The 26,516-nt window shown below is 36.6% G+C and overlaps 1 protein-coding gene across 5 annotated transcripts in view; it reads left to right on the forward strand.

Moving 5' to 3' along the window:
* The window catches only part of LOC150105512 (histamine H2 receptor-like), a 116,079-nt gene that overhangs the window by 49,824 nt on the left and 39,739 nt on the right, over positions 1-26,516 (forward strand). For all 5 annotated transcript variants that reach the window (XM_090394853.1, XM_090394854.1, XM_090394858.1 and 2 more), the window contains one exon: positions 1,132-2,114. In XM_090394853.1, the coding sequence (XP_090250979.1) occupies positions 1,167-2,114 (948 nt within the window). In that variant the 5' untranslated portion in view covers positions 1,132-1,166. The remainder of the gene's footprint in view (positions 1-1,131; positions 2,115-26,516) is intronic.

The following is a 26,516-nucleotide window of genomic DNA, read 5'->3' on the forward strand; positions in this document are numbered from 1 at the left end:
CGTATTCATGACTGTAATCCGGCCGGTTTGCCTGTTCTAGGAGACTAAAAGCTCCCCTACCTCCGTATGAGACCGGCTAAAACTCGCCTTTAGTCGAAAGAGACCAGAAGGCTCCTCACGTCTTGCACGGGAATCGAACCCAGGTCTTTCCGACCAATGGGCTTCATCTCTACTGACTGAGCTACGGAGGCTCTTCATCCAACTAGAGTCCGTGCGGTTAGCCTAGTGGCTGTGCGCTTCGCAACCATATGCCTGGGGATCGTGTCCTAGGTTCGATTCCCGTCGCCAACGTGAGGAGCTTAAGGATCTTCCTCAGGCATAGCTAAGTTAGCCGGTCTTGGGCGTGGACAGCAGGGTTTTTCCCCTCCAGTTTATCTGGGGTTTTCCATCCCGCAAGCAGGCAAACCGGCCCCGTGAACACACACGGATCTACAGCCATAAATACTTAACCCCTATGAGGGGGTCAACTCGCCCCAATAGGGACGGGAGAGAAAAAGGGAGGAAACTCCATACGAATAAATAAAATAAATAAATCCAACTAGAGTCGAGTTAATACGTCATTTTGAAATACCCGAATGTTGCTCCTGCAAATTGAGGTCGTTCAACGAAGCTTCGTAAGAACCGAAATGGCGAATCTCAGTAAAATCTGCTTATCTGGAGCCGAGCATAACACATGCACGCACAAATAATAATAAAATAAAACTAAATAAGTATAAACAAAATATCAGTTACCACTTTCCTGGAATAATCACACAACTTAGACACAAATTTACGAAACTAAGAAGCACTAAAACATTTTATTTAATCGTATATAGACGCTGAATTAAGGAAGAGAGAAATGCTGATTTAATAAAATAACATAAAAAATAACTGAAATGGAATGATTAACAGGAATTAATTTTAAAGAAAAGGACAATAGTTTATATAACTGATTTAAAGGGTTTCTTAATTCACATTTGTTCAAGTTTACGTTTTCAGATTTAATTTAAAACGCGTCACTTATTTTTTATTTATTTATTTATTTATTTTTGTACGCGGTGAAAGAATGAGAAATGCTGATGATATTCATGTTTCTTTTCTTCAAAGAGAGTATATGAACTTCTTAAAAAGTATCTTTTCGTTTCTTTGCAGGTAACAGTTAATTCTGAAGCGAACAGGAATACGGGATGATGAAGCAGTCAGTGGCAAACCCCGTTTCAAATGTCACACTTTATAGTGTGGATTCAAAGTTATCTGAAACGTATACTACAGAAACTTTTCTGACGTCTACTATGAACATAAGCGAGAATGATACCGAGGACCATCTCAAAGAAAATGGGACACACCATTATCATGGACTTGCCGCTGTCGTTCCCTTATCCATTTTGATGGTGATTTTTATGATTATAGCTATTGGTGGAAACACAATGGTCATCTTGACGATAGTAAGACACAGAGGCATGCGAACTAGGACTAACATGTTTATCGTCAACCTTGCAGTGACGGACATCTTAGTGGGGGTTTTCAACATGCCAGTGTCCCTCACAACTTTAATAATGGGCGATTGGATATTTAAACACGAACTTTGTCAGTTAAATGGATTCACCATGGCACTGCTACTTATCTGTTCCATCCATACACTGATGCATATTAGCATTCATAAGTACATGTCTATCACGAGGCCCTTCAGTAGGGCCATGACACCACGACGAATACGAATGATGATTGCGGCTGCTTGGATATGGTCTGCTCTGTGCGCCATGTTTCCCCTTGTTGGCTGGAGCAGGATTGAATACAAGAAAGGGACGTCTCAATGTGGACCGGCCATTCCGACAACTCCTCTGATGCATATTCACTCTCTTGTCATTACCACTACCAATTACATCATTCCACTGGGCGTAATGATCTTTTGTTATTATAACATCTTTAAAGAAATTAATGATCACATGAATCGTATTCGAGAAACTTCGAACATCAATCCAGAGAATTCAGTTAGCCAACAAAGAAAAATAACCGTCACCCTTTTAATGGTTCTGACCTGCTTTTTAGTGTGCTGGACTCCATTTATCGCCTATTCCACTACCTTGGCATTTATGAAGGATAAGTCCAAAATGCCTCTGATCATGAATCCTTTGGTAAGTTATATTTTCTTTCCCACTAGATCAATGTTATCTGGTATCGGGAGGAGAGCCTGCTCGATGCTTGAGGCACACCACGCTTTCCTTCCAGATCTGCAAGCTAATTTTACTCTGAAAAATAAGCTTGCATCGCTGTGAATAGTTGAGGCTGTTTGAGAATTGAATGTCAAAACTGAATTATAATATTATGCCCTGAAACCTTCAAATATATGTTTTGAATTTTAGAAAATATTTTATATTATAACGTCGAATTATGGATTAAAAGTAAAATCTAAATTACACTATTTATTTCTAAGAGAAATAAAATACATTGCATTGGTAAAAAGTGTAGAAGTATGTACAATGTCACATCGATCTGAAATTGTCAAACGAAGCATTTTATAGACTGATAATTTAAAATATTCCACATTTTGTTCGATGATGATATTCAATAGAACACAACTTGCCAAATTTTAAGCGTTATAGTCAATTACTGAACAAATTGGAACACTTTGAAAATAGCAACGAAAAAAAAGAAAAGTGAACAATTAATAAACTAATTGCAACTAACCACGTGCTTTACCAACAGATGGCTGCAATTAAGAAGCAGCTATTTGGTAGACTGTTTTTAATTGTTGAGAATGTCAGTTCCTATCAATTCCCTATGAAATGAGAGTAATACTCTAACGGCCAGCAAGGATGTTAATAATACTAATGGAAAAAAATAATAATAATGCAGCCAAGCAACTATTTATAAATTGGTAGCTAATCCTATGTTTTCTCAGTTGACTTGCATTTCTATATATAAAGGAAGTTTGTTGGTACTACTGACTGCACAGCTCAGTTGTTGTAGACGATGTCCTTTGAAAGGATTCAAATCCTAGTTTGAATCCTTATATATACTCAATAGGCATAGGAGTAGCCGCCTAAAAAAATTAGTGTTATAAACACAAATTTTTTTAGTGTTTATAACACTATCCTGTTTGATGTGCTCTTTGGCTAGTTTGCCTGTTTTGCGAGAAGTAAAATCTTGTTCAAAAACGTTTCTTGCATCCTAGAGGAACTAAATCCATTTGTTTGGTTAAACAAATGGATTTAGTCCATTTGTTTCTCTGTCCTTGCGAGTGCGTTACGAAAACGCTTATATCTTGCTTTCCTACTGACATACTTTTTGAAACCTGCTTCCTTTCTATTGAATTGCATAGATGTATATTATCGTAATGATTTTTCCTGAGCGAGTGTAACAATGAAAACGCGTATTCAAATCACTACTAATTCAGAATCTGGTCGTGCAAAAAAAAAAAAAAAAAAAAAAAAAAGGAAACAAGTGCGCTGGTGAGGAAGAAACTTTGCAGTGCAATCGTAAGGACTTACGTCTGTCCTTCAGTTTAAAAGATCCGGGACTGAATCCCGTCTAGGATGAGTGGAACCTTTTATAAGAGCCCTTCAGCTGAAGATGAAATTAGTTTCGTACGGAAGTGGCAAGGTTTTCTTCCCCGGAAATTGGAGCTTTTCATTGTCCAAAAACAGGCAAACCGGACAGAAGAATATGCGCAATTAGCAGACATAAAATTGCTTCAATCCTAACCTTTGTTGCGGCCGTAATTCAAACCAAATGGATTAAGCCGAATTAAATTCAGTTCCTCGATTTTTCTGTCTGTATCTCTTTCATATAGTTTTGCGATCGACTGTAGATTTCATAATCTTCTTTGTATTTCTGTTTCTGAGTTTTCCTTTGGGTCTTTTTTAAGTATTCTATCTGAGATCATTCTGATTACAGCATGGTTTTGTTTATTTTCTTGAAATTCATTTCAAACGCTTGTAATTTATTTTGTGATGTTTTGAGTTCGTATCGAAATTTTGGCAGCCTTGGTTTATTTTTATTTTTTTCACGAGTTTTCTTTTTTAAATCTGTATCAACAAAACATTCTTTGTCAAATAAACAAGATGATGATCATATACATTAAGTTAAGGGGATAACAAATCCTTCATTATTTTAAAGCCGGATACGAAACTCGGAGATCGAAATCTAAGAGTTTCATGCCGAAGAACTATCGGCGAGTCCAAGCGTAGTACAACAAAGGTGGAGCAAGCTCCATCATGCTCCGAGTTGCCCTTGTGTTGTACCACCAGGTGTTGACTTACGCTTGGACTCGTCGATAGTTCTTCAGCATGAAACTCTTAGATTTCGATCTCCGAGTTTCGTATCCGGCTTTAAAATAATGAAGGATTTATTAACCCCTTAACTTAATTTACGCCGCCGGAAAAATAGCCTCTTGGCTCTTTATCGTGATCATATACATTATTTCATCATCTGAAACATTTCATTCTCAACACATCCTTCGTTTGAAAACTTTTAAAGTATTTTATTTTCTTGATTTTCCAAGGTTTATTCATTTTTCTTTCTATGTGAGCGGAATTCGACAAAAAATTTTTGAACTTATTCCAGTCTGTTTTATTTTTTAACGTTTGAGTGGTTCTTATGTCTTGACCAACAGCGCTATATTTATAAGAGAACTTCTTATAAGTACAATTCTAAGTATAATCAAATATCAGATTTGATTCAATCTGGTATTTTTAAAAATATTATTAACTAAAATCGGTTTTCGGTCAGAATGGACAATTTTGTGTGCCTTGCACAGAGCTCATTCAAATAAAATCTATTCTTTGTTGGCGTGGTTGTGCTTTTGTATTGCGAGTATTCAGCGTTCAGCTCGTCTGCTTTTATTGCATTCAAAATGAATTTATTACATGGCTTTTAATTCTTAAAAAAAAAAAAAAAACAGATAGTAGGCACGTCATTATGAGAAGTAGAATCAAAGTATGTCGTTCATTATTATTATTATTGTCATTTATGTACTCTTAATCAGTAAAAGTATTTTCAGATCAATATCCAGATAAAAGAGGAGCCGCTAATATTGGTCAGGCAAGTGAGATGATTTGAGTGACCACCTCCTATTACTCTAGTTGTTTTCTATGAGTGGTGGCGGTCATTATACAAACTGGAGCGTTCCCAGACTGGTGACATCCAGTCATTATTTCAGCTCTGGAAATGGCGTCAGCCGGCCTCTCGTTAGGTGCAATTACACTAGCAACTGATATGGTAGACTTTGCTGCGCGCGTGTACGAAGGGCGACGCCAATTATGAGCGGAGGATATTTCAGTATTTATTTATAATGAAGGCTATCTATCCTACGTTCGTCGCTTTAATAGCAAAAGCAGTTACTGCCCTCCATTAATTGTCTGGTTCTGCCTGATGGATGACACATTTTCGCAGTGTGGAATCGCAAGATCCTGCTGACAGAGAGCAGACCAGATATCACTGAGGAAATAAAACAAGAAAACAGCTTCGCAGAGAACACTCTTTCAGTATTTCTTTATCATCGTCGACAGATTTCTTGCTAAATATGGCTTAATGGTACAGGTAATCCTCGTATAACGCGGATGTTAGGTTCCATAGAAATGCCGCGTTATATAAATCGCGTTATACGAGACTTAGATTACATAGAAAAAGTAGGGTTAGGTTCCAAAATCGTTTTTTTTTAATTATATAAACAATGACATATCCAACAAAAACAATATTTTTATTTAATTCAGGTAATTCATGTAAGTTAAGAAAACATAAACTATGAGACAAATACGTAGTATAAAATTATAAAAATTACAAATTGTACATACATTTCATCGCACATAATGCATAAATGTTTTAGACACAATAAAATAAAGGGCATATTTTAATCGTCATCACTGTCTTCAGAAATAACATTTCGTAGATGTTCTTTCAGTGGCCGGAGGTCATCACCACTTGAAATCTCTTGGATATCATTTGTATAATTCTCATATGTATGTAACTCACCAGAAAATAAACTGCTCAGCTTGAGAATAACACACTTATGATTTTAAATGCTTTTTTCCTGGCAGAAAACAGAGACAATTTTTAACAATAAACACTTTATACAGTAAATCTCAGACTTGCAACTTATGGCACTCCTGCCAGAATTTGCACGTCTGGGAATTTTGCTGGCATGTCAACGATTTGCAGGTGATATCCTTTTATACGCTTATAAATTATTCATTTTTTTTTAATTGTTACAATACGTACAAGCTGGATTTTGTTTTACACAAGACAGCAGCTATAAATACGTGCATATCATTGGTGCGGTATTAACAAAAATCGCGCCACCCAAAGACAAAAGCAACAGATAAGTGTTGAGTTGAAATGCTAATTCTCTTCAATCGAATTCCATAACATCTGAAACTGTCATACAACATTCACTATTAGTTTCAACACATTCGCAACAGGGTGTCATTTATCGTTCCGATGGAACTTGTCATTACTGACTGGCTCAACTCACACAAACGTTTCAACCCTTGGTTGAATTTTATGGCTTCTTGTTTGCGTTTGAGGTGGCAGGCGGACTCAAACATTCATTATATGGCATGTTTCAGTTCTTGGTAGTCTTTTATTTTAAGTTAGCCTTTGTGACCTGTCATAATGACATCGAGAATTTCAAATGCAAATAAAACAAACACTTATTTCATAATTGAAAAATTGGACAATAGTTTTAGTTAGATACTGTGTTTTGGTGCAACATATGGTTTTGCTTAAGTCTATACAGCATAGTTTCTGTGAGAAGAGACATGTGATTTATTATTTAGAGCCGTTTTTATTCCATCTGTCTCTAATTGCACTATTTGTTGAGAATGACACAGACTGCAAAAGCCTCTGTACAGTACCTTCTTCAGTGATGCAATAAAACTAAATTCGGTACTTGCGCAAAACGGGCAGACAAATTTAACGAAGATAAAATTTGATTTTTAAGTCCCGCGGTGAAAAATATGAAAAAAAAAATAAAGGGTTACTAGAAATTGTAGACAGCGTTATATCGAAACCACGTTGAACAAGGGATACTACAATTTGTAGACCACGTTATACGAGGGTTACCTGTATTTTCTTTATGGATGCAACTAGGGGGAAAAAAAAGTAAGAATGTCAAGTGTGTCTATTTGGTTGTTAACCAACCTATTAAATTTTATTATTATTATTTTATTTTGTAAACCTACAGTACATGAGTACCGTGGTGTGCTAGGGAGTTTTTTATTTTTTAATTTTATTTATTTAAAAAATATTTTTATAAAATACGGAAACCTCTCTCTCTCTCTCTCCACACACACACACACACACACACACACACACACACACACACACACACACACACACACACACACACACACACACACACACACACACAATGCTTGAAAAGAAGTCAACGGATACCTACATGGGCAAGGTGCATCGTGTCATATAACGAGTCATGTGTATGCAGCCGGTATAAATTGGAGCAATATGATGTTGCCAAGTCAGTGCAACTGTGTCTGGGTGTAATGGCTGCTAGAAGGCAATTGACGGAATTTGAAAGAGGAGTTGTAATAGGATACCATATTGCAGGATTATCTGTTCGGCAAATTGTTGAAAAATTGGACCATCCAAGGTCAACAATCAGTGATGCCGTACTGAGATGGAAGCGCAGGGAGTCAACTGCAAGTGCTACCCTCAGGGCCATCATCAGATTAGATCGCGCCTTGAGGCAACAAATAAATATTGTCCCTGATGGATTATAAGACAAAAATATAAGAAAATCTCCAATTGCTATTTTGTTTTTATTACAAGAGAACATTAATGCAAAACGATTACATGATAATATTAATTAAATGTTTGCTCTACGGGGATATCGCATAATAAAACTGTTTACAAACTCTTCTATATTTAAATTATAAGCTATGTCAGCCTCTATCGATATAGTTGCTAGACCAACCAATCTTTCTTCGGTCATTGCTGTTCGCAAATAATTTTTAATCAGTTTAAGCTTGGAAAAAACTTCTTTCCGCACTTTCTACCGTAATATGGCTGAACGAGCGGCCTTATTAAGCCGCGCTGTGAGGCAAGCTGCCTCTATGCTACACCCTGTCGACGGTACTGGCTCCCCGCAGTAGACGATCCGCCACACTCACCGAACGTGACTCTAAAAACCGTCACTCGTCGGCCAACACGTTGAATGCGGAATTCTAGGCATCGACTAGAACACTAATCTGCACAAAAACATTCAGAACCGAGGCTCACAATATGGATTTCCATGGTAGGACCGCAATATGCAAGCCTCTCATTACCGGAACCAACATGCAGCATCGTCTTCAGTGCAAAGAGCGTGTACAGTAGGACGTGGAAGCTTGGAAAGCTGTGTTATAGACCGACGAATCACGTCACCCCCCCCCCCCCTCTACCAAGCAGATGGGCAGGTGTGGGTGTGGCGGGTGTCCGATGAACTTCTCTTACTAGAGTGCGTAACCCTCTTCCTTCTTCTTAGGGGCGTAGCTAGAAGGGGAGGAGACGGACGGTCTGCCCTGGGCAACACTTTGCGTTTAAGAAATCTTACCATACTGTCTGTAGAACAGCAACTGAGTGATGAAATAGACTTACAATGTAATCGGCGATTTTGCTAACAGAAAAGCAAGAAATATAACATTTCAGAATGTTGGAATTAAAGTTTTAATTCAAAAATAAACACAGTTTTAATTTATTTCCCTATACGTCGTTTTGATTTTTTTGTAGTATTTTTGGTGTGTTCTGAGAGGGGGCGGCAAACTGAGGGATCGCCCTGGGCGGCAAAAGCTCTAACTACGGCACTGTTCTTCTTTTTCCTAACATGGATTTTAGGCAGTGGCCTGTTCCGGTCTCATGCCATCCCTTTCTTGATCTTCCAATTCTTCTTTTCCGCTTATTTTGCATCATTCTTATTATTCGTGTCACCTCCAAGGAGTCCGAAGACTCCTTGGAGGTGTCACGAACACCGAACCTCTACTACTAATCATCAACATCAGCGCCATCCACCACCACCACAGCTAGTATTTTTTGTCTGTAAATTGCGTGTGTTCTGAAGGGCCGATTTGTCTGTATCTGTATATTTTTGGTAGTCTGCTGTTGTCCATTCTATTTAAATGTTCTACCCATTTTTGTTGTGCGTAACCCCAACTATGAAATTCGAAGGTGTGATGGTATATTCTTGTTTTTTATGCCACGAACATTGAACTCCGAGAAGTATCTGAACAATGCAATGCTTCCTACTTTGTAGCGTCTCTTTCAGCAAGACAGTACACCATGTCATAAGGCTACTGCTGTAACTGCGTGTTTTATGGACATGAACGTCACCACAAAACCTTGATCTCAATCCCTATTGAGCATCTGTGGGATGAACTGGAGCCTTGAGCGTCTAGTGAGGTCAAGGAACACAACAGTCCAGATCCTCATTGCATGCTTACAGGAAGAATGGTTCAAAAATCTCATTAGTCTCAGTCGTACGATTGTTGTTGGTAGTGGGCGGTAGATGACGTCGTATGTAGTTGGAGAATTAAGTAGTGGAGCCGGTGAATTGTGTGTAGTAGAATTAAGTAGAGTGCCTTCCCACGATGAGTACTTAAAACATACAGCAGTGTTAACTTACTTATTCCTCTTCACTCCTTTGGGGTCCATTTTTGTTGAGCGTAACCCCAACTATGAAATTCGAAGGAGTGTTAACTTCCCATACAGATTTAAATAACTACAGTGGTACCTTGGATTGCGAGTGTTTTGCAAGACGAGCAAAAAGTTTTAATAAATTTTAACTTGATAAACGAGCGACGTCTTGCAATACGAGTACAGTATTACCTATACGCTTTGTCTGCCGAGCGCCACGTGATCACAAGCCGCTCGGGATTGTGGGTAATCGTCTCGCATGCGCGGTCTCAGTCGGCATACCTCATTCGTATAGTCAACATGCTAGCGTTGTGACCATGTGCGTGTGTGTGCGCGCGTAAAGCATTTTTTTATTTTGTGTCCAAATGTAGTGACTGTTCTTTATTAACTGTACTACGACAATGGCCCCAATGAAGAAAAGGAAGGCGGTAAGAAGGAGAAGATTACGGTGGAAGTTAAGAAGGAAATCATCGGGAAGCACGAACAAGGTATGCAAGTGGCCGCCGCAAGTGTCATTGGATAGGTTCCTTGTTAAAGTCGCAAAAAAAAAAAGAGTCAACAGATAGCAGTGATTCCGTTAGTGACAATGAAAGTCGTCCTACCCAATACAATTACTGTAATATGTAATTGTAAAGTAATTAATAAATTCGATTACTTCATGTATTTTGTATTAATCATTTTTATACGAATATTTTTGAGTTTTGGAACGAATCATCTGAGTTTCTATTATTTCTTATGGGGAAATTCGCTTTGATATACGAGTGCTTTGGATTACGAGTTTCCGGAACGAATTATGCTCGCAAGCCAAGGCACCACTGTATAAGGTTTTGATTATTTATTTATTTTATTTTATTTTTTTTGAAAGAACTTTTGTTCAGCAATATTCGTCGTCTGTTTTTTTTTTTTTTTTCGGATTTAGTTTCAACTCGCACGCGATTTCAAACCATAAAAGAGCTATATCGCAAATGCTTTATAGACATTGCGATTTTTCAAAAGTTGAATCTCTCTAGATAAACAGGCGCCTCTGTAGTTCAAGGGGTATTGGCGATGTCCTTTGGTCGGAAAGACATTGATTCGAATTCCGTCTATGATAAGAACCTTTATAAGTTTTTTCGTATGAACGTGAGGTAGGGGTCTCATTCGGAGGAGGAGGATTCTCCCCCCCCTTGGAAACTCGTGTTTTTCATCCCACAAAACACACAAAGTAGTCAGAAGAACACGCAATCAACAGGCATAATGCACACTAGCCTCATAGTCTTTGTTCCTTCTGCCGTAACTTCAAACAATAACAAATAGCTCTAGATAAGCATGCCATCTCATCTAAAGGATGATTTCGAGATTTATTTTCAGTTTTAGTAAAGATTAATCGAATTAGAATTTTACAAGCCGGCTTTCCCAAGTTGAATCTGACTTTTTAGATTAATCAGAGGGAAAAACTCCCTCCCCACCCGCAAAATAAAGAGGCGACTGCCGTACGTATGCTTATCGAGAAACAACAGCCATTTTATGGCATAGCTGTCTCGACCCAACAGCGCTACCGAACATAAGACTTGATTTCTTTTTCATTTTGAAGACGAAATTCTAAAATGGATTCATGAGCAAGTCCCTAATGTTCCTCTCTAAGCTGCGAGCTTGCGCACGAGACTCGCGTCTCCCGCTCAAAGAAGTGTGTTTTTATTAAATAACGCAGCAGTAAATGAATAGTGTGGGGTTTCCTTAACTCAGTCGGTTTCGACGAAGCCATTTGGTTGGAAAGAGCTGAGTTCGAATTCCGTCTATGGCGATTAGCGTTTATCAGGGCGTTTTAATTAAAGGTACGTTAGTCGGGCTTATTCCCCCCCCCCTGGAAACTGAAGTTTTTCATCCCGAAAAACAAGCAAACTAACCCCGTGAACCCACACATCTATAGACACAAAACACTCGCGCATAGGGATGTGAAAGGATGTGTGTATGTTTAAGCGTGATCCCACCATGAAAGTGTGAAGTACAACATTATATTATACATATATTTTATGTACGAGATTTTCAGTTGAATGTGCCACATCAATTTTTTAAAAATAATTTTTGGTAACTTCGACTATTTAGACTTACGTGCTCGTTTGAACTTATTATGGGGTTTAATAGAATAAATATAAATACACATATAAATAAATAATTAAACAACATGTTTATAGTATTTAAAACACACGAATTACTAAAACAGTCCTATGAGATGCATCCCTTACAGGACTTCAGTCTAATCTTTTTCACTTATTGTTTGTATAAATTTGTGTGTTTTTGTACTTTTAATATTGTTTCCATGACGATGTCTTAGTGACAGATGAAATATAGAAGTGATTGAACGTGTTGTTTTAATTATTAATATGTTTCATATTTATTCCATAATGAGTTTTGGCAATGTATAAATGTGTTATACACAGTAGTATTCTTCGTTAATATATCATTCCCCTCCTCCCTTTCCCTCGGCCCACATGCATAGGCCAATCCATTTGATGCGCAGAATATATCATGACTTAATTTGATAGGTTAATAGAGGGGACGTTGCACGTTATGGTTATAGAGGCTTCTCATAATGTAGCTGACTGACAGTATATGGGGGGAAACTGGAAAGGAAGGGTTCGAGGAGTATGCAGTTCAGCTTCTGCGCAGTACACTGAAGGTCCAACGTTCAATCTTTTTAATAATTGTGAAAGGTAAAATAATTAACTTATTTGAAAAAAGAAAAAAGAAACAATTCTCTCTTTTTCGGCAACACTCACTCATTTCACTTTTGTAATCGATTTCCATCTGAGTATTTTGTAGGAAGCGCCACCTTTATGATAATATCACAAATAAAAATGATCAACGGTATAATCCTCTGGCTTCAAAATATTCGATTCTCTCAGATTGATGTGCTTGGTTTCTTTTTCCGGTTTTCCCAGAGAAGCCCAAATCCACCTCCCTTCCAAATTTAAAATAAATAATTTCTAATGAAAATATTTATTTTACACTTTCAGTCCTTGTTTTCATTTGAAAACAATTTGAATTGTTTTTCACATTTATTCAGTTCAGTACTGTATGCTTGTGACAGTTATACTTGTGCTCTGAAGTTGTCAGTTTAATAAATGTATCCCCCCCCCCTCTTTTGGTGTTGTCTACTATGAAGCTTTATTATGACTGTCTTTATCTGACCCACCGTTCCAATAACTGTGTTAAGGGATAAGATAAGAATACAATTCGTCAGCAACAACAAATTACCCTGTTTCTCTGTCTCATTAATCGACTTAAAATGAATGTTCAAGCAACTGAAGTATTAAACTAACCTTATGTACAAATAGTAATCAGGTTGTCTTCTCAGGAGTTATAATCAATATGTTGCTTTTTTTTTTTTTTCTTTTTCTAAGCTGCAAAGGGATAGAATGCTTTACGATGTGTCAAAAGTATCAAAAGCAATGTGGAAATATCTTACTACATTAGTCAATGCCGCAGAGAGTATGCAGGTTCTAATAATTAAATATACAGTCATTCCTCGACTTGCGTCCGTTAGAGTTACGTCCTTTCGAAGACACGTCCGTGATCCCATAATGGAATATATAACATTTTCGACTGTAATTTCGAACAAGACGCAAGCGAGCCTAAAGTAAAAAGGCTTTTATTTAGCATCATGCAACAGCGCATTCAGCGGCAAACCCCCCCCCCCCCCCCCCAGCAGCAGTCGGCACTCAGCTTCAACAGTTCCTCTGTTGATTTTGTGTTTGAAAAATATGTTATTTGTGTATTTATCGTTAAATATTTCGCGATATTTTGTGCAACATGGCCCCTACACGCACAATCAAAAAACCTGGTGAAGAATCACAGAAAAAGAGGCGAGCAATTGATCTTTAAACCCGTAAGATGGAGCAAGGTCACGAAAATAGTTACGGAGGCCAATCACGTAGGCCAAAATGACGTATTTACCAATAAACGGATGTCGGTGGTTCCAGCCCGGCCGGCACAGCGGGAACGAGATTGCAACACGTGCGCGGCTACTTATACTTGCACGTACGATTCTTTTAGGCTTCCAAGCTAAATTAGCCTTATTTAAATCATCATTAGTCCGCGCGGTTAGCCTAGTGGCTGTGCGCCTCGCAACCATATGCCTGGGGAAGGAGCGTCCTAGGTTCGATTCCCGTCGGTGACGTGAGGAGCTGAAGGATCTTCCTCAGTCTTGGGCGTGGACAGCAGGGTTTTTTCCCCAGTTTATTCTGGGGTTTTTCATCCCGCAAGCAGGCAAACTGGCCTTGATAACTCAACACTACAGGCCATGGGATACACCGGAGCATAAGGCTGACCACCTTATCCTGTAAACGGATTGAGGTCCGATGATCAATGGACCCTCGACACCGCAAGGTAAAAAGAGGGTATAAGGAAGATGATGATGATAAATCATTATTACGAAAAGATTTTCAGTACTTTTCGAATCTACGGCAATTGGAAGTAAAAGATGAAGACTTAGAAATATACACAAAACATCTCAAAATTTGAGCGATGATTTTAAATTGCGCTTTGCAGATTTTGAAAACATGCGCATCCAGATTAGGTTATCACGTCATTTTCTGCAGATATTGAAAATATCGAATGTAACTTACAAGATGAACTTATTGAATTGTCAGTTGATCTTGAAGCTAAGACGCTTTTTAAAAATAGGACTTTAAGTTACTTTGGGACCAATATAAATGTTGTAGAAAAATATCTAAAACTTTCTGAAGTGTACTGACCTTTTTGTTTGCATTTCCAAGCTCGTACATGGTTGAAGCTGGTTTCAGCCATGTTAATTCCATTTTAACAAAAAAAAAAAAAAAAAAAAAAAAAAAAAGCTAGATGTAGAATTCCGTTGCGATTTAAGGCTGAAAACTTTCTAATTTTGAACCCAACATTGCTAATCTTGTCAAGAGTCACAAAGCACACTCTTCATATTGACAACGTTAGTAAATTGTATACAAAGTTAATAAAAGTCTTATTTTCACATATATAAGGAAGATTGTATTATTTTTATTTTGTTATCTAAATTAAATTTTATATATTATTTATCCCTCCTATCAAATATGTAATGTTAAGAAGGACGTCAAAAACGTATCCCTTTGACGTTAAGCCAATATAATAATATATACTATATCATACATACAATAAACACTGTAACTATAAAATAAACAATCTAAAAACTCACATAAGCGTGTTTTTTTTTTTTTTTTTTTTGTGCTTGTCCTATTATAATTACTTAATAGTAAAATAGAGGGGGTCGATAAAAAGTCAAGAAACTCTTGAAGGGGGTCGACGGTTAAAGAAGTTTGGCGACCCCTGATGTAGACGGAAAGATCTTGACTGCACTGAAACTAGTGCATTATCAGATTGGAGAGTTTACTTGAAAACTGTTAATATGGAAATATATCAACTCTTAAAAGCGAAACTTAAGAATCAGATTCTAGCAGTAAAGGACTGATTTCAAGTGGCACAAACGTTTTATTCAAGGTCGAACAGCTTTGGTTTCCTCTACGAAACCAAAGCTGTTCTGTGTTAAAGCTCTGTGATATTAAGAAAGTATCACAGATCTTTAACACAGTTTACCGTTCTGCAAACTTCATTTGGTTTAGTATATATAAAACTAGAGATAAAATACCACAGTAAAGGTTTAGGTTACGAGGGAATAGTTCATTAATAAAAACAAAGTGAATTGTTTTCCCTCCTTTTTCCCAATGGAAAATAACGAGTTGGTTCAGCTTCGGTAATATGTGATATCACGAGAATTAACTGGGTGAAGTGCTATTTTATTTTATTTTTTCAAATGCAGTGCAGTTGTTTCATGCAGTTGATTTCTGTGCGTTTCGCAAAATGCATAAGCACCTGCCGCATTTACTCGAATATAATTCGCCCTCGCACCTCTGATTTTACTTTACGGGAAAAAAAAAAAAAAATTAAAGTTTCGCATATACTTTGCACATGAAAAAAGTTTAAAACCTTAAGTGTAACATTTAAGTAGCATTTGTTACACTTTAAGTGTAACAAAAACTATAAATGTGAGCATTTATAAATTATAAAATTACTGAGGATTTAATTATAAACGTCAATTTCGTTTATTTCTGAAAAACTTCAGTTTCCGAAAATCCCCGCATATATATCTCACACCCCGGTTTTTTAACTTTAATTGGGGAGGGGTTTGAGTTATATTCGAGTAAATACAGAATGACTTTTAGTCCGTTTATATGAAGTTATTCAAAAAGTCCTGTTAGACGAATATTGCTTACATTTGATGTATTCGGAATTAATACTTATAAATATTGGTTGAACCATCCTAATTTTTGTTTTAATCAGTCCATTCTACGCTGGATGGAATTTAATAACATTTAGGATGTACCCAGAAAGTTGTCCATGTAGTTCAGTTTTGATTTCAATGGGCGCATTTTCATTAGCAAAAGTAATTTGAAGTGATATTAATAATTCTGCACTGGCTGAAATTTAGTACAAATAACCTTCGTACAACGCGGTCTTCAAATTGTAGTAACCCTTTATCTTTTCATATATTTTTCACCTTGCGACTTAAAAATCAAATTTTATCTTCGTTAAATTTGCGTCTGCCCGTATCGCGCATGTAGTTATAAGTAGTAGCGAATTTATATTAGGGAAAATATCCTTCAACACAGTGCTTCCCAAACTTCTGGATGTCAGGGCCCCCTTTGCAAAAATTAAAATATTTCACGGCCACCCTCGAAACAAAATCGTAATAGAGAGATATATTATTATAATATTTATTGTATTTATATTCAATACAAAACATACACAGCGAATATTGCAAAAATCAAATGCATATATTACATTTTTTGCCTCTTACCGTTTGGTTATGAAGGCTGTTCTGGTAAAATATGAAATACTGTCCTTTTTTTTTTTTTGAGTCTGTTTCTGCTTCTTCTGATTGTTCGCGGGAATTTTTTTTTATTTTTTTATCAGCCACTTATCCATCTCAGGGTTAAATTTTTTAATGTAGAATAGATCAAATAATATCACCACTTACCGATACTGGCACACCACAGACTGATAACATGAAATTGGTGAATATTACCTGAATAAGGGAATCCCCAGACCAGGAACATTTTTTCTTATGTGACTTTTCTTCCTTTACCGTAATTAAGCCTAACGCGAAACAGACAGCAAAGGCAGGTTATTAAAACGTGCATATGATTGTTGCGGTATTAAGAAAAGATCGCGTAACCGAAAGATAAAAGCATAACTGACAATTGAGTTGAAATGCTAACTCTCTTCAACCGAATTCCATATGTGAAATTGCCATAACATTCATTATATATATATATATATATATATATATACACACAGTATATATATATTACTTAATTTTAACACTTTTACGAATTTTATTACTTAATTTTAACACTTTTACGAATTTTAACACGTTCGGTTGAATTTTATTGCTGCCTTGGGAAATCGAACTCACACACATCTAATTAATAAGAATAGTTTTTAGTTAGATACTGTGTTTGCCTATGCAACATATGGTTTTCTTTCAGTCTATACAGCATAGTTTCTGTATGAGGGGAAATGTGATTCATTAATTAGTGCGTTTTTATCCCAGATTTGTTGAGAAATATCTTCCACAGACTCCTCATACCTTATTCACTGGCATAATAAAAGTACTTGTTTTTATTGCCTCTGCAGTATAGTGGCTGTTAGGGAGGGCTGTTGTTTACCACTGCAAGCGAGTTACTATCTCCCCACATGAACTTGTTTAAGCTTTTTTTCATGTGTGAAGTATATGCGAAACTTTTATTGGTAACAGAAAACTAGCTCGGCTGACAGTGATAATATAAAACGAGTTTTGATATGTATATAAAGTCAATATCAACAGTCCCTGATTACGAACACGTGATGAAAGGGACAGGAAGATTTGGAGCTTCCCTGGAGAGCATTCAAAGTAAATACAATTAACCACCGCTTTGAAATGAAACATATGAATAAGCAATATTTACTAATATTCATTAAGCGCCGAAATACGCAGGAAGCAAAGTTTGTGAACTAATACCAATGTGGGAATTTTTCCATTCAAATATAAAAAATAACAAAAAAGAAATAATAAATAATGAAAGTTAAATACGTTTCTTTTAAAATTAAAAAAATCTACTGTCTTAAAACATTTTAAATTTGTTTTCATTATTTCACACACCCCCCCCCCCCCTCAACAAAACCTACGGCCCCCAAAGGGGCCGCGGCCCACAGTTTGGGAAGCGCTGCTTTAACACATGTACGTCAATTGTTTACCGTATTTTAGCGTTTATTGTTGAAATTGTCTTCATTTTCTGCCAGGAAAGCGCATTAAAAATAAGTGTGTTAATCTCGAGCTGAGCCTTTGTTTTCTGGTGAGTTACTTACATAATTAATATGTAATGCTTTTTTTAAATGTAAAAACTTGATTTTTATAGTAATGGCCACAAACTACAACGAAAGGGGAAAAACCAACATTGAAAAGAAAATTCATTTCTCTCGAAGAAAAAATTAAAATCATGGATCGGTTGAAAAATGGAGAAAAACTAGGAGTTGTTGTATAAGGACTTTGAATTTAAACGAACCAACAATTCGAACAATCAAACAAAATGAACATAAAATCCGAGTGTGTCTTATTGCTGGGTCAACGATAAGTGCAAAGCGCGTTGCTCGTGTACGCGATATTCTAATGGGAAAAATGGAGAAATCTCTAATGATTTGGACAGAAGATTGCACTCAAAAGAAAATTCCTTTGGATGGAAATTTTATTAAACAAAAGGCTCTTAAAATTTATAATACAGACCAGGTGTTCAATGCGGATGAATCCATGTTATATTTGAAAAAAAAAAAAAAATGCCAAACGCACCTATATTTTATTTCGAAAAGTGAAAGATCAGCTCCTGGATTCAAAGTTTTCCAAAGACAGAATTACTGTACTGTTTATAGTAATGCATCAGGTGATTACATGATAAAACCAATGTTTATTAACCGATCCTCAAATCGTCGTGCTATGAAAGATTAAAATATGCACTTTATTTTGCCTAAAACATTTATGCATTATGTGCAATGTACAATTTGTAATTTTACATTTATTTGTAGTTGACGTACAATTTGTAATTTTTATAATTTTATACTATGTATTTGTTTCATAGTTTGTGCTTTCTTAACTTACATGAATTACCAGAATTAAATAAAAACTTTTTTTTTTTGTTGGATATGCCCTTATTGTTTATATAATATTTTTTTTTTTTTAAAACGATTTCGGAACATAACCGTACTTTTTCTATGTGATCTGAGTCTCGCACAACGCGATTTATATAACGTGGCATTTCTACGGAACCTAATATCCGCGTTATACGAGGGTTATCTGTATTTATGATTTACTGAATTTAGTATTTAAAAATTTCTTAAAATTTGTGGAATTGTTTTTATTTAAACCATTTGAAGTGACAAAATTAGGCCAAACAAAATTACGTCCATTATATAAGCCAAAACGAATCGACGTGTCAAAATGCGCTCTGATTTTTGACACACACATGCATATATATTATTATGAACGGTCAGCATTAAGTCCGTTCCTGTTTAATATTGTGATCGAGGTGGTGACGGAGGAGGTGAGAGAAGACGCGCCTTGGACTATGTTGTATGCAGATGACATCGTGCTGTGTACAGAATCCAGAGAAGTGGCAGCTAAACTGGAAAGTACTGGAAGAGAGAAGTATGGGACTGAGCAGAGGTAAGACAGAGTATATGTGTTGCAAAGTGGATGGCAGCCAGGAGACAGATCTGGAGCTGGAAGGAAATGTCATCAGGAAGGTCAGCGACTTTAGATACTTAGGTTCAACAATGAAAGAGGATGGTGAAACTGAGAAGGAAGTGGGATGTAGGATACAAGCAGGATGGAGGAACTGGAGAGAGATGGCTGGAGTGCTATGCGATAAGAGGGCACCGATCAATCTTAAAGGTAAAATCTACAGGACAGTAGTGAGACCAGCTATGACGTATGCTATGGAAACTGTGGCCCTGAGGAAAAATAACATCAGCAGGATGGAGGTTGCGGAGATGAGAATGCTTAGGTGGATGTGCGGTGTGATCAGAAAGGATCGTCTGAGAAATGATTATGTAAGGGGAACGGTGAAAGTTACGAACTTGGAGCAAAGATACAGGAGGCAAGGTTGAGATGGTTTGGTCACGTGATGAGGAAGAGTATGTGTGAAGAAAGGTCATGCAGATGGATGTGCAGGGGAAGAGGATGGTGAAACTGAGAAGTAGGATGCAGGATACATCCTGCATCCCACTTCCTCAAGTCCTCTACCATCATCATCATCAAGGATGAAGAACTTGGATGTGGCTACAGCCCAAGACAGGAGGATGTGGAGGAGACTCACCATAAACAGCGACCCTACTTAAGCGGGAAAAGCTGCAGAAGAAGATGTAAATTTCGCTGAAAATAATAGTTAACATGTGTCATTTCAGTTGAATCATTTTAATGATAAAATTAAAGGGGGAGCTGTCTACAGTATAACTGTTGTAATAATGAATGGTATTACCGTATATGTTATTATTATGAAAAATAACTTCCTATACGTGTCTAAAATAATTTTCTTTATTTTTTTTTAATACATGAATTCACAGTATACTTACGCAGTGCACTACCTGAAAAGAAATATTTATTATACTATTACTGAATATAACACTGTGTGACTTTATCACAATTACAGTGACAGAAGACCTGATTAGTCTTTCTCTCCCGGGGTGAATGGTGATGACGTCCTTAATTAAGTACACTTCTAAGAAAAGCCTTCACAGCCTTCCTAAGCAATCGAATGAGCTTCGTAACTTAATCCTGTCAATTCTACTTAAGTTGAACTAGCGTCACGAGCTATCCGTTGAAGCGAGTTATCATGATGTGCTACCGTAGTACAGTTTTTACAAGTGTTATGGTATAGTGTAGGTCAAGCACAGCACCTAACATTTGTAAATAGGCCAACTATCGAATTTGTGCTGCATATAATTTTAGGGCAACATTAGAAGTAGCTGCTGTTATTATGGAAGTCAGTAATTACGCAGTCAGTAATTCTAAAAGTGAAGTCTAACGAAAATCTTTAGACAGAAACATAACTTTATTTTAAAAAGCACAAATTGCAAAATTAATTACAAAAAGGTTTTCTTCAGATGTGATAAACATTCATTCGTATCGCATTTCATATAAAATAAGAACTATATTTGAAAGAAAAGCGCAAAAAAAAAAAAAAAAACCACCACTTGGAGCAAACTTTGAAGCGTTTATGCTTCCATCTGGTGGTGTTTAGTAAAACAATTTTATATTTTTGTTGATTTCATTTGGTCAAATTAATATATGTATTATATTTAAGTAACAGTCTGCGGCGCCAGATATTTTAATTTTTAAATAATGACTACTTTAAATAGATGATCAAGTACAATAATTTTAATTATGTACAATTGCTGAAAGGTATGGCCCATACAAAGGCAGCTTAGGGCAGATGGATTGCTAGTTATTTTGGGGAGGGAGAATGTTTAGGTGAGATGATGGAGATATCTAAAGATAAAGAGCATGGTAGACAGTTTAATATAATTTTATGCTATCTGCTATACTCTAGAGAGAAAAAAAAAACAGTGAAGACCTTAAGTATGAAAACTCACCTACCCTGTCAATTTAGGCGTCAAGGATTCTGCCTGCTTCCTTTGGAGAATAAAAGGCATTAGAGGATCAGTTTATTTACTTATTCATTTTTACAAGATTTAAATAAGGGAATCGAACCTGGGACACTCCTTCCCCAGTCATATGGTTGCAAAGTGCACAGCCACTAGGCTAACCGCACGGACACTTCAGTAGTGATTAATAGTGCAATAAGCCCATTCCAAAGAAAGATTAAACTGCTCTTGCTTCAGTTCTCTCTCTAAAATGATGCAGGTCAACAGCTAACTATTGCACCACCTGGAGACCCACAAATTAATCAGTGACTACCAATATGAATTTCACTACTCTTGATCCACAACTGATCATTTAGCCTTCACTACCCACCTCTAGACTAAAACCATGGAAAAATTCAGAGAAACTCACATATTCACTCTTGACATCCCAAAAACATTTGATAAGGTTTGGTACAGGAACCTACTTAGCAAACTATCATTCTATGGTCTGCCTTCCATCCTCTATAACTGAATTGCAAACTTTTTTTCACTGGTTACTCAATGCACATTGGTGGATGGTTTCCTCTCCTCAGGTTTCCCTGCCAATGCTGGAATACCTCAGCAGGGGTCTGTACTCTCACCCACTCTTTTCTCCTTTATATAAATGACCTGCTCTCACAGACTTCAAATCCTTCAAATCCTCACTGAGATTCAGTGCCTTTGAATCTCAGTAATGTGTGATTTCTTGCAAGAAAGAGTTCACATCTCTTCCCCTAACCTTCAGTAATAATAACCTAATATCCAAACATGATCAGCTTTTACTCCTTGGAGTGACCTGCATTTCCAATCTTTACTGGCAAAAAAAAACTTTTTTTTTTTTTGCCTCTATACTTATTCTATACACTAACTCTATACAATTCCAGACAACTATGGAATGTTGCTCACATACATGGTGTGGTGCACCAAAATCCTCTCTAAGATTGCTCAATGCTATCCAGAAGAGGGCAATTTGGGTAATTAATATCCCTCTCCCACAGACATTCACAGCTTCTACCTTATACTTCTACAGATACTTCCACAAACAATGCTCTGCTGAATCGCCTCCTTTCATTTTCCACAATCAAAAAAATAAGACTTACTGCTAACACCTATTTACTGTCTAGCTTGAAACTTGCCAAACCAACTTTTCTGCCTCCTGTTTCATTCTTCTACTTCTGTTCTGTGAAACAGCCTCCTCCAAAGACTACAGTCTTTAGCAATAAAAAAAAAAAAAAAACATAAGCAGATTCCTCTTTTCTTCTTACACTCTTGCCCACACATAGCACTGATATGCTCAGATATAAAAAGAAATGTATTCCAAGCTTTTAATTATTGTTCCATAAGATGTCTAAAATACTTTTTGTTTGATAATGTAGCCTACTGAACCATAAACCATATACCAGGTTTAAATAATTTTGCAAAATTTACTGTACATCAAGTTTAATTTCTGAGTCAATAATTGCAATCCTATTTATTAATTATAATGAATTACAACTTGTTTGGATGTCCGAGTGGTTAGTGTAGCCACTCTACAGCCTACAAACTGCAGTCAATGTTCCCTCTAAGTTATGTACGTTGTGTGCACAAATTTTTGCTTTCAATCATTAATTTACAGTTAATCATTTTTGAACATACTGTAAAAATAAATTACATGATAAATCATATTTGTCACTTATTTTATTTAGTAATTTTTCCAGTGTCTCCACTCTAACTCATTCCAACATAATGCACTCTAATTAGTTACGTTTAGCCTGTGCCAATTGAGGCTGATGTACCAAGTTAGAGAGGCATATTTGTTAGTGTCTTCTGTCTAGGCAGTACAGTTACTTGAACTAGTGCAAATACTCTTAGATTTTTGTAGCTACTTGGATTTAAGTGAATTAATTTAGTGCTCACAATATTACAATATTAACACAAAACTTCAACATCCTTTCTCCTGCTTCATTCCTTAGTCCTAAACCAAATTATCCAGTGATGCCTCGTTCTTCTTTTTCACCCACTTTTGCATTCCAATCACCTAATATCAAGATAAAATCTGTTTTATTAATACTGTATACCACTTGTTGCAAGTTGCTGTAAAATTCTTCAACCTCATCTTCACTTGTATCTGTAGTGGGTATACACCTGTATGAGTGTAATACTCACTAGATATGCCTTTATTCTGATTAGAATTATTCTAGCAGACACTGGTTTCTGGATTCTCTTCTAATTATGAATGCTACTTCATTTCTTTGAAGGTTTTCATGTCCAGAGAGTAATACTTTATGAAATGATCAGTATCAAAGTGACCCATTCCTGTTAGGAATCAGTTTACTGATTCCTAACATCCTGAATTCTTTTTTTTTCCCATGTCATTTCTTTCTTCACCAGTTCCAGTTTTCATTGATACATGCTTCTTACATTCTGTGTTCCTATTTTATGTAAATCAGTAAAGTGGATGCATCTTCTTTTGAGATGAATTCTATCAGAAGTTGAACTTCCAGAATGCTTTGATCCAGTTTCATCATTCTTGTTAACTTCATTGATAGTTCCTTTCTGCTCTTCCCCAGAAGCAATTTCAGTGCCTTCCAACCCATGTGTCCCATTTTCCAGCACTATATCACAATAACCTAAGCCTCTATTCATAAGATTTTCTTGGCAAAATATATATATATAGAAGTGTATATGTATTTTGCATTGGGATGAAGATGTGGGTTTGCCATTGCCTTCTGTTTGTTCAGCCTATTAGGTGAAGCAAATACCTGGGAGAGAAGGCAGACTCCTACTGCAAAAGATGAAAAGTAAAATAGGAAAGATTGGGGGGGGGGGCAAGAAAGAAAGAAGAGTAGTAATAACCAGTCTACAGATAATATAACAGATGTATATTACATGAAATAAGGCACGGTCCAGCATCAGGTACCTCAGGTTTACACTCCCTTACTCACTAAAGTGAGCCCTTGAGAGGATAATAGTGGGAGATAAATAGAAATTAAAAGAAGGATAGTCATGGGGAAAAAGGCGATGTTAAACCGACAAAAATTATGAAAGATAGAGGTGTGAGCAAGGCCATGAAAGTTAGAATTGTCAAAGCAATGGTATATCCAGTAATAATGTATGAATGTGAAAGTTGGCTTATTAAGAAGAAAGACAGAAAACAAATTGATTCATTTGAATTATGAGTGTGGAGGAGACTATTAAGAATCCTCATGGACTGCAAGAATGACCAATAAGATGGCTGTAGAGAATATAAAGTCAGAATGCTCCTTGGAGGTGGTGATTGCTAAACAGAAGCTGATGTATTTTCGACATATGATGTGAGCTGATGAATCATTGGTAAAGGCAGTTATGTTGGGGAAGTTTGAGGGAATGAGAAGAGGAAGACCACCAAAGAGTTGAATGGACAACATAAAAGAACTTACCAACTCGAACTTAGAATTATTGAAAGAAAGGCCAAGAGGCCAAGTGGCTTTGTTTGGAGAGCCTTTGTTCACAGGATTACCAAGAGTCGAAAATGACTGGATGGCATATAACAACAATTCAAAACCCCATTGTTCCAGAGTGCACTTACACCAACTTTGGTTGAATTTCGTCTAATCCATTTTTCACTACAGGGCTCTGAACACCTTCTCTTTAATTATGGCCACCCTGTATAATAGATATGTCTGTACATGAACGAGAAACAAAGGGTAGACAAAGGGTTGCCTTGATCCATATGTTTGGGACCTCAATATTGTAGGCATTAGTGAGACCATGCTATCAGAAGCATACATACATACTAATTGGTATCAAATGTAAAGGATACACTATTTTTAGGAAAGATAGACAGGACAAGATAGGAGAGAAGGATGGGGGGCAGGGACTATTAATGATATTAGATGACTTGAATCCTGTTAGAGTTGAGACCTATGTCTGCAATACTAGTAACAGTTTTTCATGTAGCAATAAGTTTGAAGCCATCTGGTGTGAGGTGGATTAAATACATGGAGCATTGTTACAGACTTAGTGGATCAGTTGCTAGTGACAAAGAAATGCAATGCCAAATAAAGATGGTGAGTAAGCAACGAGTAATCCTAATGGGGGGGGGGGCTTTAATTATCCGAACATTGATTGGATAGCTGTGAAATCTCATGAGATGAAAGAAACTGAATTTATTGAGCTGTTGCGAGACAACTTTCTCAAGCAGCATATAACAGAAGGAACTTAAGGTCAAAGAGTGTTAGATCTGATTATAGTGTCAAAGTGGGTTTTAGTTCAAGATGTAACTATTCTATCCCCAGTTGGTTGCAGTGATTATGTAGTACCAACTGGGGAAGTGACTAAGTTTATGAATGTTCCATTCAAAAAAGATTACATACTTAACTACAAAGCAGAAAATTATGACCACCCAAGGAGTATGCTGGGTTCTGCATTATGGTATCAATTGTTGGATGGGAAGCATTTAAAAAATACTTAAATGATGCATGATGCAATATCGGAATGTGTCCCTAGAATTTGAAGAATAAATAGGAGTGAAATGGATGTATAATCTTGTTAAGCAAGAGAAAAAGAAATCAGAAAAACAATAAAAAAAAAAAGAAAAGAAAAACAGCTGTGACTCTTCTAACAGCATGCCAGAAGAGTCACAGATGTTGTATCACATCCAAGTCTGAGTAAAAAATGAAACTGGCTCTGCAAGCTAAAGACAACCTGAAAGAATTTTATCATTATGCTACAAGTAAAAGAAAGAATGAATACGAAAGAATAACTCTACTCTACTGAAGTGTGGGTGACTGATGCAGAAGAAATTGTTCAATTAATGAATAACTATTTTGTTAAAAGCTATCAATCTGGTGTATACATTGAGCTGACTACTAACTCTTCACTGTATAAAGAAACTCAAGCACAAAATGAATAAGAATTCTGCAATAGGGACCAATGGGATATTAGCACAGGTGTCCTAAGAGTGTTCAGCTAAACTGGCTATTCCTTTGACAAAACTATATAATTTTAATCTCTCAGAAAACAGCAAAGATTCCACATGAATGGAAAGAATGTATGGTAATCCTATTGCACATAGGTGGTGCAAAGGCTTATGTATCCAAAAAACTGCACCACCAGAGATACTGATACCTATCAGTATCTCTGGTGGTGCAGTTTTTGGAAAAGTTGATTAGGGCTCACATACAGAAATGGGTTGACTGAGTAACTATACTTTGCAATGAATGGCATGGGTTTACTAAGGGACAGGCATG

This window comes from Typopeltis vanoorti, chromosome 6, assembly GCF_054136105.1.
Source record: "Typopeltis vanoorti isolate ZY-2024b chromosome 6, IOZ_Tvanoo_1.0, whole genome shotgun sequence".
NCBI lineage: Eukaryota > Metazoa > Arthropoda > Arachnida > Uropygi > Thelyphonidae > Typopeltis > Typopeltis vanoorti.